The sequence below is a fragment of the Gallinula chloropus genome, assembly GCF_964237585.1.
Source record: "Gallinula chloropus genome assembly, chromosome: Z".
Lineage (NCBI taxonomy): Eukaryota > Metazoa > Chordata > Aves > Gruiformes > Rallidae > Gallinula > Gallinula chloropus.
This window is the reverse complement of record NC_140089.1, coordinates 35,616,382-35,633,372: the sequence shown is the minus strand read 5'-3', so window position 1 is coordinate 35,633,372 and position 16,991 is coordinate 35,616,382. Positions and strand designations below refer to the sequence as shown.

Below are 16,991 nucleotides of genomic sequence, written 5' to 3'. Positions count from 1 at the left end.
AACAAACAGTTGAGATGATACGTTTTAGTAAAAAGATGTTACTCAGAATTATTTGGCAACTTAGTGGCCCCGGGGAAAGGAAAACCCAAAACTCAGAATCTCTAAATCCAGAATGTCTTTCCATGGTTATCCAAGTTGCTAGTGGTTAGCAAATATGACAGGGAGTCATAGTAAATTCGTACAGTAGAGCCTATAATTGCAAAAGTATACTGTGCAGTTAGAAACACCTAAGGGGAAAGATAACCAGGCTGCTGACTATTTAGCTAAGGGTGTAAGAAGAGGTGTAGAGTTATCAATGAGGCTTGAAGGCTCAGCAGTGTCAAGTGTACTGTGTAAGCACTGCAAGTGCACTGTGCGGCACTGTGCACGGCTGTTCACTGCCCCTTGATCCTGACCTGCAGCACTCAGTCTTCCCTCCTTTGCCTCTCTTCAGAAGAGACGGCCAGCTGTGCCACACAACATGTGCTGGTATTTGTGATACTGTGCTGTAGCTGTTACAGTAGAAAGCACTCATTCACGTCCAACAGGTACATAAAAAATGTTCCCCGTGAGAGAAACACCTCGAGTGGGCTGTTGGGACCTGAGGTAACACATCTCAGCTTTGATACTGCTTATGGATCTTCACATGTTCATCTTTTAATAGCAAACATAGTATTTCCTGACAGAAGTTTTGAGTCCACCTCTTCGGAAGAAAACCGAAGCACTTTTAGCAGTGCTTCCTACTTCCCAGCAACATCTTTTAAACAAGCAGTTTGCCTTGTGCTAAGTAAGATTTTATTTTTTTTTTTAATTAAGAGTTTATATCACATTTAAGCTTGCCCTAAAAAGCATTACTTTAAAAGGTCTGTCTAAGAAATAATTTAACATTTTTGCCATAAGGCACCTGCAAGCTTCATACAAAAGCACCCAGAAGAGAAATGAAAGAAGTTTAGATTTGCCAAAAAGGTACACTGCCATTAAAAAGAAAGGATTTCAGGACTTTGTTGGCATTGTGTATAAATGTAAAGTGGTTCATTTTGGATGGGGGACAGCAGGTGGAGAGAGAGAAAGGATGGGATTGTAAAAAGATATTTTTTCTGTCACTTTTTTTTTCTTCTTTTAAGGGGAAAAAAACCCAACCTAAGCTCTATGTCCATGTCAAACTATACGAGTCTGAAACATAAGCTGTAAATTATAAGTTCTATAACTTGTTATTTCCAATGTTACTGATTTTGATTCTAGTGCTTTACAAACTTTATTGCTTATTTTATTAACTAGGGAAAAGTGCTGCTTGCTTCCAGTTCAATACATTTTTTTTCCTTTCTCTCCCTCTTCCTCCCTCTCTCCTTTTCTTTGTTATGCCAAAATAAAAAAGCAATTACACCTCAGCCACTTACAACTGAAAATACAAATGGGACATAGTTAATTTTGCTGCCCACAAACCTGACACTGTAGTCCTGTGTTTAATGCAGAAAGTGCAGAAATAAAAATAGTCCAAACATGCATGTACGTGTGCGTGTGTCTGTGAATGCGTGTTTTGAAAGGAAAACCTATATATAGCTGTGTTGGTGGATAAAGATTTAAAAATACAGTGGACAGAGACAGAACTTGGATACCCACTCAGGAAAGGTAACTGAGCCCTTTTTTTCAATAAAAAGCACTCAGACGATGTATTATGCAAGACTGAGAAGCGGGATTTCGTGAGGGGAGAAGGCAGGCAGTAGCGGGAAGGATAACAGATCCCGCGCTGGACGTCTCTTAGGTCTGATAGCCAGATAGGGGAGCAGCACTAATTCTGCAGCCTTTTTAGCCTCTTCTGTCACAGAAGGGGCACTGCTGGGTCAGTCAGCTCACTAGTAATTGTGTTTTACAGACTTCTAAAGCAATTGGCTCAGTCAGTCCCAATTCAATAAAAGTGGAGAGCGAGAGTGAGAGCACTTTTGTTCTATTTTTTACTTGAAATTATTTCATTCAGCAGTCTGTCTTTTTTATTACCAGTATTTGACATTAGCACTCCAAGCTATATTAGCATCCATTTCAGCAGTTCAGTAATGGTATTAAAAAAACACTTAACTTCAACGGTGAATGGTTGTATGACAGTACCATAAAAATCCACATTAAAAAAAAACTTATGTATTTGTCCCTGCAAATTATTTTTCACTTGTTTAACCACTTCAAAACTACACTCTCTTAACTGGTGTTTTCAAGAGCTGTAGCAGCAGGGAAGTCTTGTAAAGGAGCTGAGGAGCAACTGCAGCAGCAGTGGCATAAATGGGAAAAGTGAAGATATTTAAAGAAGAAAAATGTAATAGGAACATGCAAGCACACATACACACGCAGGAAAGACCTCTCATTTTTGGGTGGGTGCTTGTCATTCATCAACTGAAGGAAGATTTTAAACTCAAATCACTCAATGTAAAATCTTTGGCATCTTCCACATTTCTGGGATTTAATTTTGAACCCAGCACTCTCCAAGCTTGGGACGGCAGCCTAACTATCTTGGCACTGCAGCACACTCATAAATGACTGCATTAGGTTCTAAATTTTGATTAAACATTCTGTAATTAATCAATGGTAGACATGAAGCAGTTGGCAAGGTCCAGAGCTGCAAAATGTTTAAGACATAAAACATTACAAAGTAATTAGAATGTGCTCCTTCAAGAGAAGGATTGCCTTCAATAAAGAGGTAAATGATAGCATCATGTTTATTGTGGACGTAGGCAGCCAGTGCAATATGATAAACTGCAGGAGATACACATATCAGTAATCATCCACATTATTAGTGTCATTAATCATAATTCTAAAAATATGACAGCAGCAGCCAACTTTTTGACCAATTTTGCCTCTGCCTGTTGGCCGTTATAACTTCACTAATAGACTGCAGAGCTCCTGTGCGTGGCAGTTTGCATTGAGAATGGAAGGTTAATTATATTTGAGCTGCTGATTCCTTCTCTCCTCGGAAAAGACTGAGCACTTTGACAATCCCAGGAGCTCACTGCTGTTAAACCAGTAAAAGTACTTTATTGAAATTTTCTTTGTTGGTCAGGAATGAGTAGATGTTTCAAATGAGATATAAGCGCCAGGCTGGGACAGCCGCTAATGTTTCTTCCAAAATAATCCTTGGACAGCAAGCTGAACTCATACTTCCCTTAGATATCTTTGCACAGTCTCTTGTGGATGGGTAAAAAGTTGAGAATTTAATAACCGCTGACAATAGTATGTATGGAAGAATCTCAGAGGATTGAAATTACTGAGGAGTTGGGACGTCAGTGAAGGGAGGTTATAGGATAATCAGCTATCAGTTGACCTGAAAGGGGTACTTATTTAGTAATGTAAAATTACTAATAGAGGAACCCTGTTGAAGTGCCACACTGTATTTGGTTTTATAGTTCCTCTGGTATTAGAGAAATAAAACCGGCATTTTTAGACAAACAAAGCAGTGGGAACGAGAATTACCATTGTGTTGTGACCAAAAGAAATGCTTTACATGTTTGCTGTGAAGCCTGAAATTCCTGGATCTGAGGTTTTATTATGAGTTCGAACTTGGAATGCAATCAGTAAAAAGTCTATGAACCATCTAAGCAAATCATGAGATAACGTGTTGCTGTGCATCAATATCTGGGAGAAAAGTACTGGTTTCAGACTGGGGGAGGCTAGCTGTTCTGAGTGTGTTTTACCTTTTTCGCACTTACTGAAACTGGAAACCCAGTAAAATTCCTGAGTAGGATGCTGAACTGAAGGGGCTGTTTGCATAAAAACTTGCAAAATTATCACATTTTACATGGCTGTTGTAACAGTAAAATAAAACAAAGCATGAAAATTCCTGATTACAAAACTTGGACCATGTAATGTTTAGAAAATTTAAGTTTGAAAACAAAGACTAATTCATGCAGTTCAGCAACAGATTCTACCTGGATGTTGCCCCGGTACTTACGGGGAAATACACCTTGTGTGAAGGACCAGCAAAATACTTCAGCACACAGAAGAGGACCTAATGCATGGCTGTGGTGCAGGACCTTGTGTGAGTCCCCTGCACAGGGATAAGCTTTTCCATAGAGCATGTGCAGATTGCAGAAACAGTTTATGACAGTTCAACTGATTGTCAGTGGTGCCGAGCACCTGTAATTTCCATCAAAGCACTTTGTCATACATTTGATGACCTTCTCATGCATGTAACATTGCTACATGGAGTTAGTTCATTTAGGAAATATTCCATCCGATAAATCTTTTTATTCTAAACTATCTCAACCAGTCCGGATATTAGACAAGAGTGCTGGCTATTTTGTAATGAGTCTGCTTTGCTTCCAGGCAGCTAGTAAAGTGAGAGGTTGACGTGTTGCAACACAATTTTGATAGTTTCTGAGTAACTTTGGCAAGTATGCCAGTGGTTGTGCTTTTTGTTTGTAATATATTTTGATCTTTAATGGACAACAATAGTAATATATTAAGAGTGCGACATGACCTCGATGCTTCTGAGCACACACAGCTGTTGTGAAAGTGTAATTCTGTTCACACCGTAAGGACCGTCTCACTAAACACCTCAACAGGTATGTACTGAATTATTGGGCCTTTCAAGAATTCTGAACCTGTCAGATTTTGCATTAAAAATTATTTGGTAGCAAACATTACCATCAAATATCAGTTCCACATTTAACCTGCGTATTTGCTCATACAGTTGGCTATCCTTCCTCCCTCCCCAAATGCCATCTCGGCATTAACATTTTTTATGCATTCCATGGCGATGACAAATTGTTTTCTGACTCTAACTGTGGATTAAGTATGCAAAAGGCATGTTTGCCACTGCCAACAAACCAATAATTCTCACTAACATCTTCAGAGTTACAACATTTATAAAGTTGCAAAGTGGAGTAAACAAACCATCTGTTTGGCTTTACCATATATGTCATGCTCTCTTATTAGCATATTACGATTCATTTAGTAAACAAATTTGGTGATTTCGTTCATGTCAAAGTTAGAGGGAGCTTGAAGATGATTAACATTCCTGGGACAGGCACATTAATACATTGCTTCCTCTGCAAAGTTAAATGGCTTCTCAGGAGAATCACCCCTTGTTGACAAGATGAGACTGTCAATTTTGTTTGCCTGCCACATTAGGGGCCGTAAGGGGATGGGAAGCTCTGAGAAAGAGGAGCAGTGTAGGCAGCATAATTCACTGTGAATTGAAAAAAGAAGTCTAATTCTGATAAATGGTCGACCCCAATACATCCTACCTGTTATTACAACAGACGTGCCGTATCTGTGCAGTAAATTAGTTAAACCCCTAAAGAGTTTGATGGGAGCTTATCTTCAAGTGAATAATTTGAGTGTAGAGGGAGCTGTCTTCGTGACCAGTGTGAGTGATTTGTTTCATATTGAAAGGGATTGAAATGACTGGGCTCCACATCTTTAATTTGCAAGAACTTGCTTGTCCTTTATTTCCTGCATTTAATAAGCACTGTTTTTTTACTTTTTTTAATAGGTGCTGAACTGTATTTTACCTTTTGGATTTTCTTCCTATGAAAGGTTAATATTTTTCAGATTCTATGCAATTTAAAGCCTCAAGAACTGATGTTATTACCCAAACTGTTCATACAGAAATGCCATGGTTTCACTGGGTAGTATACTTTGTCTTCACTCATTGTTGTAAAGTCTAGCCCCCGTCCCTATTTTTCTCCTTACATTTAGAGGCACACTAAACATGATCAGATACATGGAAGTGCTAGCACACAGGCCAAATCCTTGGCCCTGTTTAGAAAAATGTGAGTTTTATAATTTAGGTCAGAAAAGGATTTCAAGCTTTTATTATCTTTGCTTAGATTTATGGATTTTTTTTTCTTTTAATTGTTAGAAAAAAAAACCAACCAACAACAATAAAACACCTGTATCAAAGACTGCTGAGAGAGTCACAAAATTAGAACAGTAGCCAAGAAAATAATTTCTTTAACAGTTTACATTACTAATTAAAATCCAGGAACTGTTTTATTGTTGATTTTCTTAAGTAAATGGGGGAAATGATTGCTGCTTCCTTCTTGAAGGAATATCAGAATTAAGGCCATATCTTTTCTCATAAATATGTACACTGTTATATTTAGCCAGAGTCTTACTTTCTAGTTCTTTGATTTTTAGCTGGATGAAACTCAGCACTTTCAGTCTGCAGAGATTCTGAGAAAGCATAAAATTCTGGGTTTACTTTCTGTTATGTTCACATATTCTGAGCCTTTCTGTGAGTTTCAGGCTTAAGTAAGCAGGAAAGGAACATGAAATTGAGGTAAGACTATAGTAATTTGCCATATTAGCAAATTGTGTCAGAATTAAGATAATGTGACATTTTTAACAAAACCATAAATCTTAATTGGCAGCCTTTGAGATGAAGAGAAACAAAGAGAACTTTGTTTTCACATGCCATTATAGGTAAAAATGTAGGCTGAATACTGAGTTGAAGATAGGTGTGGAATAAGTCTCATGGGAGGAATAATCAAAGTTTCATTGTGATAGTTTAAGCTAGATTGACAGAGCTTGGTTTTAAACAAAGTATAGCAGGAGGATATCGTGTATGGGGCCTGTACAACCCAAGAGGTTACTTTCATATCCAACTTTTTAATAAAAGGCTTGACAATCTGTGCTTAAACCACTGGACAAATGTGGCCAGGCTTTTGATTTCATAATAGAACCTTCTTCAACCTACTGAAGATGGTGTGATTCCAGGTTTTGTAACCCAATGTTAGCTTCTTTATTCTTTAAAAAAAAAAAAAAAAAACCTACCATTACTTAGAAAGAATAGAATTTAATAGAAAATAATGTAATGTTGACTTTTAATGCATTAAGCCTCCAAAATTTACAATTTTGTATTACTTAATGCTGGGATCACTTATTGTATCTTAAAGTAAAGGGGCCCCTGCTGTGACCTCCTGTCTTTGATTTCTTTGCAGTGTCAGAATGACAGGGGTGAGGGGTATTACTTTGGCAAATTGTGTGTTTGCAAGAAAATGCATTTTCAGAACATTTGAAGTATAGGGGATTGGGATATTGTTTTATTTGGAAACATAGGAAGAAAGGATGTGGCAGGATACAACTGGAAATGTTGAAATTATAAATTTCAGAATTTTAATGAACAATACAAGGCACATTGAGTTTGAGTTGAACTTTGTCGCTTACAGCCAGCCAAAGAGGAGTAAGGGCCTAATAGCTAGGACATTTAACTGGGACACTGGCTGGCTTGACCTTTCTGTCTGACTGCATCAGGGAACAGAAAATGGGTTTCTTTAGCCCTTAACTGATTGCCCCAACAATTATGCTCTTTTTGTCTGATCCCCTTAATATTTAAGTGTAATCATACTTCTGTGTTGTTAAAAATTAAGAAAATAATGCTTTATGTTTCATTTACAACAACCTACCCTGGGAGGAACTGGGAACAACACATTCAACCCAATTTTTTAGGCAGTTTTATGCTATATATAATTATTGATTTTAAATAAAAGTACCCTTTATCATCCAAATTCCCTAGCTCTGCTGTGCACATCAAAGATGAGGTTTGTTCTCATGCACACAGGACTGCAGCCATGGATGCATCCGAAGTTGGCCTTCAACAGCGAAAAGAATTCATGCCAATTTCTATGCCAGGACAAATTCTACTCCGATAAATTCCTCCTCGCTCACTTCAAAAAGAAATAAAAAGACTTACTAAATAAAAATAAGCTAAAATAATGCGGTCATTACATTTTTCTATCCTACAAATGCATAGTAAATTAACAAAATCAGATTCATTGACATGTGTAGAAAGAAACTGCTGAAGAGAACTCGGTCTGGATTTATGAGCTGTGTAAATGGCATGTACGTTTAATTGACCATATTTCCTAGGTTTATAATCCCCTTTCTTCTGTTGATGCATAGTGTATCTCACTAGAGGAGCTAGCTAGTAGTAGGTGGGGTGGAACTGACAATGAATTCTAATTATGGAAGAATGTTTCCATGAACTTCACAAAGGAAGGAAAATACTACCACCAGTGGGATCATGCCCACAGTCAGAGAGCTGCTGTGGTTGCTGTAGCACTCTGTGTTTGTGCTGCTACCACAACTTGTGTCTGAAAGGGCAGTGGTGAACTGAGAGATGATGAAATACCCTTGCCACTTTGCCACAACCACGAATTTCATGTGTAATATCACTAGAATTATCATCACTACAGCAGCACCAATCCATTCTTAAGATCATTGAATTCAGAAGACTGAACTCATCCTGGTGACGACTCCACACACTTTTGTGCACCATATGTCTAATTCATTAATAGTTACTTGAAAAAAGAATGTTATGTGGGAAAATCAGGTATTTGGGGCCTCCCAAAATTAAAACAGACCTTTCTAAAACTTCCTTGCTACAACATCTCAAAACATCTTAGGAAAATAACCTTCTCATTTCTAAGGGTACATGACAAGTAGTACAGAGCTGAGGAGATGTTGGGACACTCTTCCAGACACAAAGGATTTTAAATTATAAGAACTATCCCTTTTTACCATCCCCTTGTTGCCTAGGATAGAGTAGATGTGGTAACTGGAGCTGAATGAGATACACCTTTAGTTAAGCTCTTTTGACCTCGTATTTCTGCATGGAAGATTTCATTCACCAGTTGTCTTTATGCAATGCTTGCATTGCAAGGATCAAATCTCATTTTTATAGCTGATCTACAAATTAAGCAGTCTAAGAAGTTGAGTCATTCAGAAGATTTTATATATATATTTTTACACACACAAACACATATATATATACACCTCTGCCATTCATTTAGGTTCTTGAAGATTTTTTTATCTGCAGATAATGCAGCAACTCCAGTGTTAAGGACACCAGAAATGGTCTTAAAATAGCTGGCTCAGGTACAACAGAGGCATGACAAGCTGAAACTCAGGTGGTTTTGGACTATTTTACCTCATGATTTTTCTGCCTGTTTGATGGCTGTGTTTATCACAGAATCACAGAACGTTAGGAGTCAGAAGGGACCTCAAAAGATCATTTAGTCCAACCCCCCCTGCCAGAGCAGGATCACCTAGACTAAATCACACAGGAACACATCCAGGCGGGTTTTGAATGTCTCCAGGGAAAGAGACTCCACAACCCCTCTGGGCAGCCTGTTCCAGTGCTCTGTCACACTCACAGTGAAAAAGTTCCTCCTTATATTCACATGCAACTTTCTGTGCTCCAGCTTGTGCCCGCTGCCCTTTGTCATATTGCTGGCCATCACATATATATATATATATATGCACTGGTATATATACTGGTGCCATCACATATATATATATATATATATATATATATATATATATATATATGCACTGGTATAAATCACTCTGCCCAAGCTGTGCCTCAGCTTCCTCAGGGAACATTGTTTACAGGTGCCTGGTAGCAGTACTTAGTGGAGAAAGGGCCGGTGGCATTGTAAATCACCTCAGGGAACAGAATAGCTGAAGGAAGAAACTGTAGGAGCCATGGGGAGGAGCAGATGAACGGATGACAAGATGGCTAGCATTGGCTGAGGGCTGGTGGGGGACTTGCTAGGATCTGGGATTAACAAAGTAGGGGAGAAAGAGTTGGATTAGGATAGAATACTTCAGCTGGGTATGGAGTAAAGTGTCTGGGAACTACTGCAGCAGTTTTAAGAATTGAGTACATTTTCCAAGGGAAAAAAGCAAGGAAGATCAGCATTGGATGAGAGAAGCAAAGATACTAATGCTTATCAAGATGAAAGATAGTATGAGCTTGGCCAGTATTTGTAATGCTACTTTTTTTGTTCACATATCTGACTGCTGCTTGCGGCTACTAGGTCAGAGTACAGGTTGTCAGCCACACACTCTTTTGCCTTTCCACCTGAATAACAGTTTTCATAGCTTCATTTCTGCCCTTAAACTCAACTGTATTCTATTTGGCAATTGCCAGTGCTTGCCTTTTCCTAGAACATCGCACTTGTAAAAAGTCCGTACTGCTTCTCTTTCTATTCTGCCTTTCATAGCATCACATAACACTTTGGGTTGGAAGGGACCTTGAAGGTCACCTAGTTCCAACCCCCTGCCACGGTCAGGGACACATTCCACTAGACCAGGTTGCCCGAAGCCCCTTCCAGCCTGGCCATGAACACTGCCAGGGAGGGGATAGCCACAGCTTCTTTGGGCAACCTGTGCCTGTCTCACCACCCTCTCAGGGAAGAATTTCTTCCTAATATCTAATCTAAATCTACCCTCTTTTAGGCTAAAACCATTCCCCCTTGTCCTACCACTACATATCCTTTTAAACACTCCCTCTCCAGCTTCCTTCTACACCCCCTTTAGGTGTTGGAAGGCTGTTGTAAGTTCTCTCCAAAGCTTTTTCTTCTCCAGGCTGAACAAGCCCAACTTGCTTAGCTTGTCTTTGTAGAAGAGGTGCTCAAGCTCTCTGATCACCTTTGTGGCTCTCCTCAACATGTCCATATCCTTCTTATGTTGGGTAACGCTGGACACAGTACTGCAAGTGGGGTCTGACAAGAGCAAAGTAGAGGGGCATCATCACCTTCCTTGTCCTGCTGGTTACACTTCTTTTGATACAGTTGGCTTGCTGGGCTGCAAGTGCACATTGCCATCTCACGTGGAGTTTCTCAGCCACCAACACCCCAAGTCCTCCTCTTCAGGGCTGCTCTCAATCCATTCTCCATCCAGCCTGTAGTTGTCCTTGGGTTTGCCCTTACCCATGTGCATGACCTCGCACTTGGCCTTGTTGAACCTCATGTAGTTCACATGGGCCGACCTCTCAAGCCTGTCAATGTCCTCTGGATGGCATCCTTTCCCTTCAGCTTGTCAACCACACCACACAGCTTGGTGTCATCAGCAAACTTGTTGAGGGTGAGCTCAATCCCACAGTCCATGTCACTGACAAAGATGTTAAACAATATCAGTCCTGATTCCAGTGCCTGAGGAACTCCAGACCATCACTGGTCTCCACACATCACTATCTCCACCAAGAAGAGTATCTGTACCTTAATCTGATTTTTTAATCTGTATCTTAATCTGATTTTTTCTTACGTATCCACTGTTTGTAGTCATTCTTACATACACAGGCGTGTTTCTCCTCAGTGACATCTGTTGTCATCTTTTCCCAGATAAACTTTGGGAATGCTGCTGCCAGCTCTGAGAAGCGCTGCCTTTTTCCAGGGAAGCATTCAAGCCGCACCGTGCATGGGATACCCAGTCTGTGCTTCAGGGTGCAGTGCTACATTTAGTTGTGCAGCAGATGGGAAAGGAGGGCAGGGTCAGGCCCCAATCTCTCTAGACTGGTGTGTCTATGAAAACATGCTTTTCCTTCCCTCCTTTGCCAGCAATTGTTCAGCTACTGGAAATGTGTGTTGCTGGTAGCTTCAGCACACGGTGTTCTTAATTCCAAAAAGGTTTTATCCTCTCTGACTTTGGTTCTGTCATAAGGTTTTGAAACTTCAGTGTCCAAACAAATGAATTTTTTCTCACAATTCGTTCCTCTCATCCCTACCAGAATGTTTTTGCATACGATATTTAGGCAGAGTATTAAACACAAGTGAAATAGATTAAGAAATGAATGTAAAAGAATCAATTCTTTTGAACTGTGGTTGCATAATGGAAATCGACTGCTATGAATGAACCTACGTTCAGAAGTTATGAACAGCAGAGCTAATGCACTGCCATGAGTTCATCTTTATTATTGCATTACACCTGAATCAATTGATAAAGTAGCTTTTTTTTTAAGGCTAGGAATGGCACTTAATTGAATAAAAGTCAATGTAATTATATTAGGAGAATCTAACAGTACTGCTGACAGCGGAAAAGGGACACTACTGAGCAGAGTGCCAGAACTTGTCCGCACATTTCTGCACATCGTTTGCCTGACAGATATTATGGGCTGGTACATACTTTAACTTGATTACTGATTGCCACTGCTGTAAGTGAGAATTGAATAAGGGAGGCATCTCTCCTTATCAGACCATCAGCAGCAGGGTTTGCATCCTTACACTGGTCTTTCTCAGACTGGCCTCTGTCCATCTGGACCTCAGTGGCCCCTCTTTAATGTGGTAATTTATTCTTATCTCTTCATTCAGTGAATGCTAAAGTTATTTTCACTGCATGCCTGGCTGCTGCTTTTCTCGGCAGCAAAGCAAGAGAACAGTAAGTGAAAATGTGTGGAAACAACAGTTAAGAGTTATCCTGACCAGCTTCTACTCTGCAGCAGATTCCCATTCCGGGGGAATGAGGAGAGCAGAGAGGGAGAGAAATCGTAAGAAATAAACGCACGAGCACTTTGAGAGTAGTTCTCAGCCAGCGTTATGATGATAAGCACAAATGTGCTTTAATGGTCATGTAATAACAGTGGTCAGTGTGGACAGGCCTTCACCATAAGTGTTTCCTGTACGGCACTTAGTACCTTTATGGGGAACTGTATGCCACCTGACACCAGGAAGGCGAGGGACTGTCAGGACGGCTGTTTATCATTCATGTACGTGCACACTGCATGCATCTGTTCAGAACTCATTTGTGGATGATAATGGGGACGCTGTGAATATGCTTTGATTAATTTGCTTTATGTTTCTCATATTGTGTGGTTGAGTCAGTATCCATCAGAACAACAGTGTAAGTGAGATTACAGCTGACAAAAAACAGTTTCACAGTCAAGACTTTTTTTTTTAAAGTCTGTATTTTACTGGATTCAGATTTTAATTTTTTTTTTTTAACCAGATATGTCTGGATTGGAATGTGAATTTGTTCTCTCTCTCTCTCTCTCCTCCCTCCCCCTTCTTTCTCTTCTCCTCTCCTCTCTCTCTCTCTCTCTCTCTCTTTTGTGATCTCAATTTAGCAAAAGATTAGAAAGCTGATCTTATCACAAGGTAAGCTCAGCCTTCCTAAGTGCAGTGTGGGGATATGCATAATTACACTTCTGTGCCTCAAAAAAGCAATGGTGCTATACTTGCTTGTGTGAAAAGAGTATTTCCCATGTGGGAGAAAAACAAGGAATACTCTCCACTTTTTTTGGCCCTTGCCCATACCTCTCAACTGCCTCTTACTAGGAGAGGAATTTTCCATTCTAGATCCTTTCCCCTTACTGGAATAATCGCATCTCAAGCAGACACAATTCAACTAAACTGCAGTTCAGTATCAGTTTTATGTCAGAGACCAGTTACCTGTATTTGCAGGTGAGTGGGACAGATGGCTTCTGTCACTGTTTTCTTTATTCCCACAAGTTATATGCAACAGATAGATGAATTGCAACCTAAGTGATAGAGAATTGCAGAAATTAACTCCACATCAATTTAATCTTCCTACATTTGCATTTTCCTTGTTTATCTGCTTTGTATTGCTGTACCATGTTTGGGACTTCAGCTGGTTGAGAGGTATGTTTCAAAGGGTTTCTTAAAACAAAAGCTTCCAATAAGTAAATACTGCTAATAGCTATTGTTCCCCTTATCCCTTTTTTGTTACTGTAGGACCTGAATGTCTGTAAAATACTTATCATTGTTATGTCTTCCCATGCCGATTTTATACCTAGTGCTTTTTTGCAAATTAAAGTATTCCTATGCTAAAACTCTCTCTTTCTCTCTCTCCCTCTCCTCCCCCCTCCCCCCCCCCCCCCCCCCTTACCCGCCCCCTTCTTTCTTTTCCCTCCTACATTTGGGCTCTGATCTGCAATTTATAATGGGCAGACAGACTGGTGAGTCTGCATGTTGTAAATTGCGGGTTTGGGTCCTTAGCTTGCAAAGAATGTTATGCAGTAGAACTTCGCTAATTCTTTTTTTGCTGACTTGAAAATCCAGTCACCCTCCAAAGAAACAATAAATATTTGTCATTTCCTCATTAATGGTGCACATTCTGAATACCGAACCAGAAAGTTTTCTAACACTGAAAACTTTGTACTGATTTCTTATTATCAAGCACTTCCACAAAATGAGCATGTTCTGTGGTCAGAGGTCTTTGATGTCTGTCATGTTTGTTGGTTGCATTGTTCATTCAGAAAATGCAGTTTTTCAAAGAGGGTTTCCTGACACTACTGCAAATCAGTGAGGTTCTACTGCAATGGATGAATAAAGCCAATGTCAAAAGTGGAGAGTAGAATGTAGCTTTTAAAGTAATAGGCTGTATTACACAGTTACTAACCCAGAGGCTTACATTGTTTGCAAATGTAGAGCTTGATTTCTTCAGAACAAAGACCCAGACCCTGTAAAACACTTGAGAATATTTTAATTTGTGGCTCTTGGGATCTGGTCCAAAGACAACCGACGTCAGTGACAGGTTTCCCAGTGTCTCAAGTACCCACAGTGACTTCAGTACAAACCTAAACCAAAGTCCATGCTTAAGTGTTTTGATTACTGGGGCCAAAAATTCTTACTGCCATTGGTAGGGTTTTTTTACTGGAAATTACACTGCATGTATCAGTCAGCACTGGCTCAGACACTGTACTGGGAAAGGAAAAGGGAGGAGTGGCAGTGCCCTCCCAGAAGGATGCAACCAGTGACTTTGGCTAAGATTTTCAGAAACTTACATGCAGATTTCAGAGACTTGTTCTCCTAAGACCATCAAGTCTTCTCCATCTTGGTTTCGCCTGATTCTAAATCCCTTTATACCAGGACTAAATTTTCAGAGTCAGAAGCTCTGACTATGTATTATTCAGTTTACCTTTTTTTTCCCAATTCATATATTTCATTTACACAGTTATGTGAGTACATATATATATTTATATTTATATATATTTATATGTATGTATTTACAAATATATAAGGATATGGTTCTAGACATAGACATAGGTACAAACAGACACAGAAATTCCATATATTAATAATATTTTCTCTTGAAGCAAGGCTTTTAGGAAGGCCAGCAGGGATTCAGGAACTAAGAAGAATGTTTTGCGTTTTCTGTTAGTGCAATTTATTATTTTGTAAATATCAAATAAAAGGGGTTTAGCTGCTGCTGGGGTCTAATGTTGAGGAGCAGTAGCTGAAAAGAAAAGCAGTAAGGGTGTGTGTGTTCATTTGCTTGTTTTGGTTTGCTTTTATGTTGCAATTTGCAAATGTATGTAGCAAGGCTGTAATATATAGCAAGACAGAATTTCTCAAGAAACATGGATGGGGATATTTTTATGGTAAATTATTGATAAATCAGAATTTGGATTTGGTGCTTGATGACTGTAAGTTTAATCAAAAATACTGTACATTTTTCCTTCTCTCCCTTCCCTCTTCCTTTCCCAGACACAGTGCTAACATAAACCTGCACCGTAAACTGTTGACCAAAGAACTGGATGACATGGGCCTGGACACCTCACAGCCTTCTCTTAGTAAGGACCTTCGCGATGAATTTTTGGTGAAGATATATGGCGCTCAGCATCAGATGGGGCTTGACATAAGGGAAGACACCTCCTCGCCTGCTGGAACTGAGGATTCCCATATGAATGGGTATGGCAGGGGCATGTCGGAAGACTATATGGTCCTAGACCTGAGCACCACCTCCAGCATCCAGTCCAGCAGCAGTATCCATTCCTCAAGAGAATCTGATGCAGGAAGCGATGAGGGCATTCTCCTGGACGACGTCGATGGGGCAAGTGACAGCGGGGAATCTGCCCACAAAGCAGATGCCCCTGCCTTAGCTGTAGGTATGGGCACTGATGTCCCAGGATCCCTCATGTTCAACAGTGTTTCGGTGAGCAACGGTGGGATAATGTGTAACATTTGCCACAAAATGTACAGCAACAAGGGAACCCTCAGAGTGCACTATAAAACGGTGCACCTGCGAGAGATGCACAAATGCAAAGTTCCTGGGTGCAACATGATGTTCTCCTCTGTCCGTAGCCGAAACCGGCATAGTCAGAACCCCAATCTGCATAAAAACATTCCCTTCACTTCAGTAGATTAGTTCAAGGATGGACACAGCATAATGTCAGCTCTCAGAGAGGGCCCGCCACATCTGAACTGCCATATACAGTCTCCCTTTATATATATATATATATACATATATATATATAAAATATACATATATATATATAATCTTTTTCTTTTCTTTTTTAACAAAAGAAAACACCAGGTGCTTTTTCCCCTTTGTTGGTTGTTGGCTTTTTGGTTGTCTTTTTTTCTTTTTCTTTTTTTTTTTTTGATAGAAACTAAAAGGTGGGATCTTTAATTTTAGGGGGAGAGATCCTTCATGAAAAAAAGCAAACAAAAACAAACAAAAACCACAAACAAAGAAAACCCCTAAACCCACAGAAAACTTGCAGTTGTCCCTAGTTCTGTTAGAATGTTCTCGGTCATCTCCAAAGAGACAATTTGTTCTACCCATGACTTTTGCCTGAAAAAATAATAACCAAAAAAACATTAAAAAAAATTGCAAACAAAAAAACAAAAAGAGAAAAAACACGATCTACTTAGTTGTCTTTGTGTCTTCTAAGCATTGGGGATAACGTTCTACTAAGCATGGCTGTTACACTTGTATATATATATTGAGCCTTGACAGGCTATGATGTAAAACAATTGTATTGATGGTGGTTTAACTCTTCTTCTCTTTTTTTTTTTTTTTTTGCTTACTTTTTACAGTTACATTCAGCTGTTAGATAAGCAGGAAAAATAGTTTGCTGGCTAGTTCTACTCATTTATGTTAGCTTTAATGCACATTTTTAAAAGAACCACGGTCTTGTTTTAACTACCTGCTAGATATAAGTAATACAGAGGTGCTGGCATGCTTTACAGTACCAGATCTGATACAGTTTTTTGTCTTGTACTATTACATAAATCCAGTCATGCACTTTTTCGTACACTACAAGGGGATGTGTAATAATATCCATGCTTTTTTTTTTCTTAAACTATTGCCATATTTTCAGTAAGTGTCTTTAAAAAAAATACACTTAGATAAAAGTGGTCTGGTCAGTATGAGGGCATGAATGCCAAACAAAGAGTATTAGTGTTTAGTGTTAATACAAAAGTGCCAACTTTGCACACGTTTTGAAAAAAGAAAATGTAGTTATTCACCATAACCACAGTTGTAGTTTTTGGACTACA

The 16,991-nt window shown here is 39.4% G+C and overlaps 1 protein-coding gene across 1 annotated transcript in view; it reads left to right on the top strand.

Annotated features, from left to right (window-relative positions):
* BNC2 (basonuclin zinc finger protein 2) overlaps positions 1 to 15,855 on the top strand; it is a gene marked incomplete at both ends in the record, with an annotated part of 234,956 nt that extends 219,101 nt beyond the window's left edge. The window contains 1 exon segment of the mRNA XM_084278746.1: positions 15,195 to 15,855. Coding sequence (XP_084134872.1) covers positions 15,195 to 15,855 — 661 coding nt within the window.
* Between the last annotated feature and the right edge of the window lie 1,136 nt (positions 15,856 to 16,991).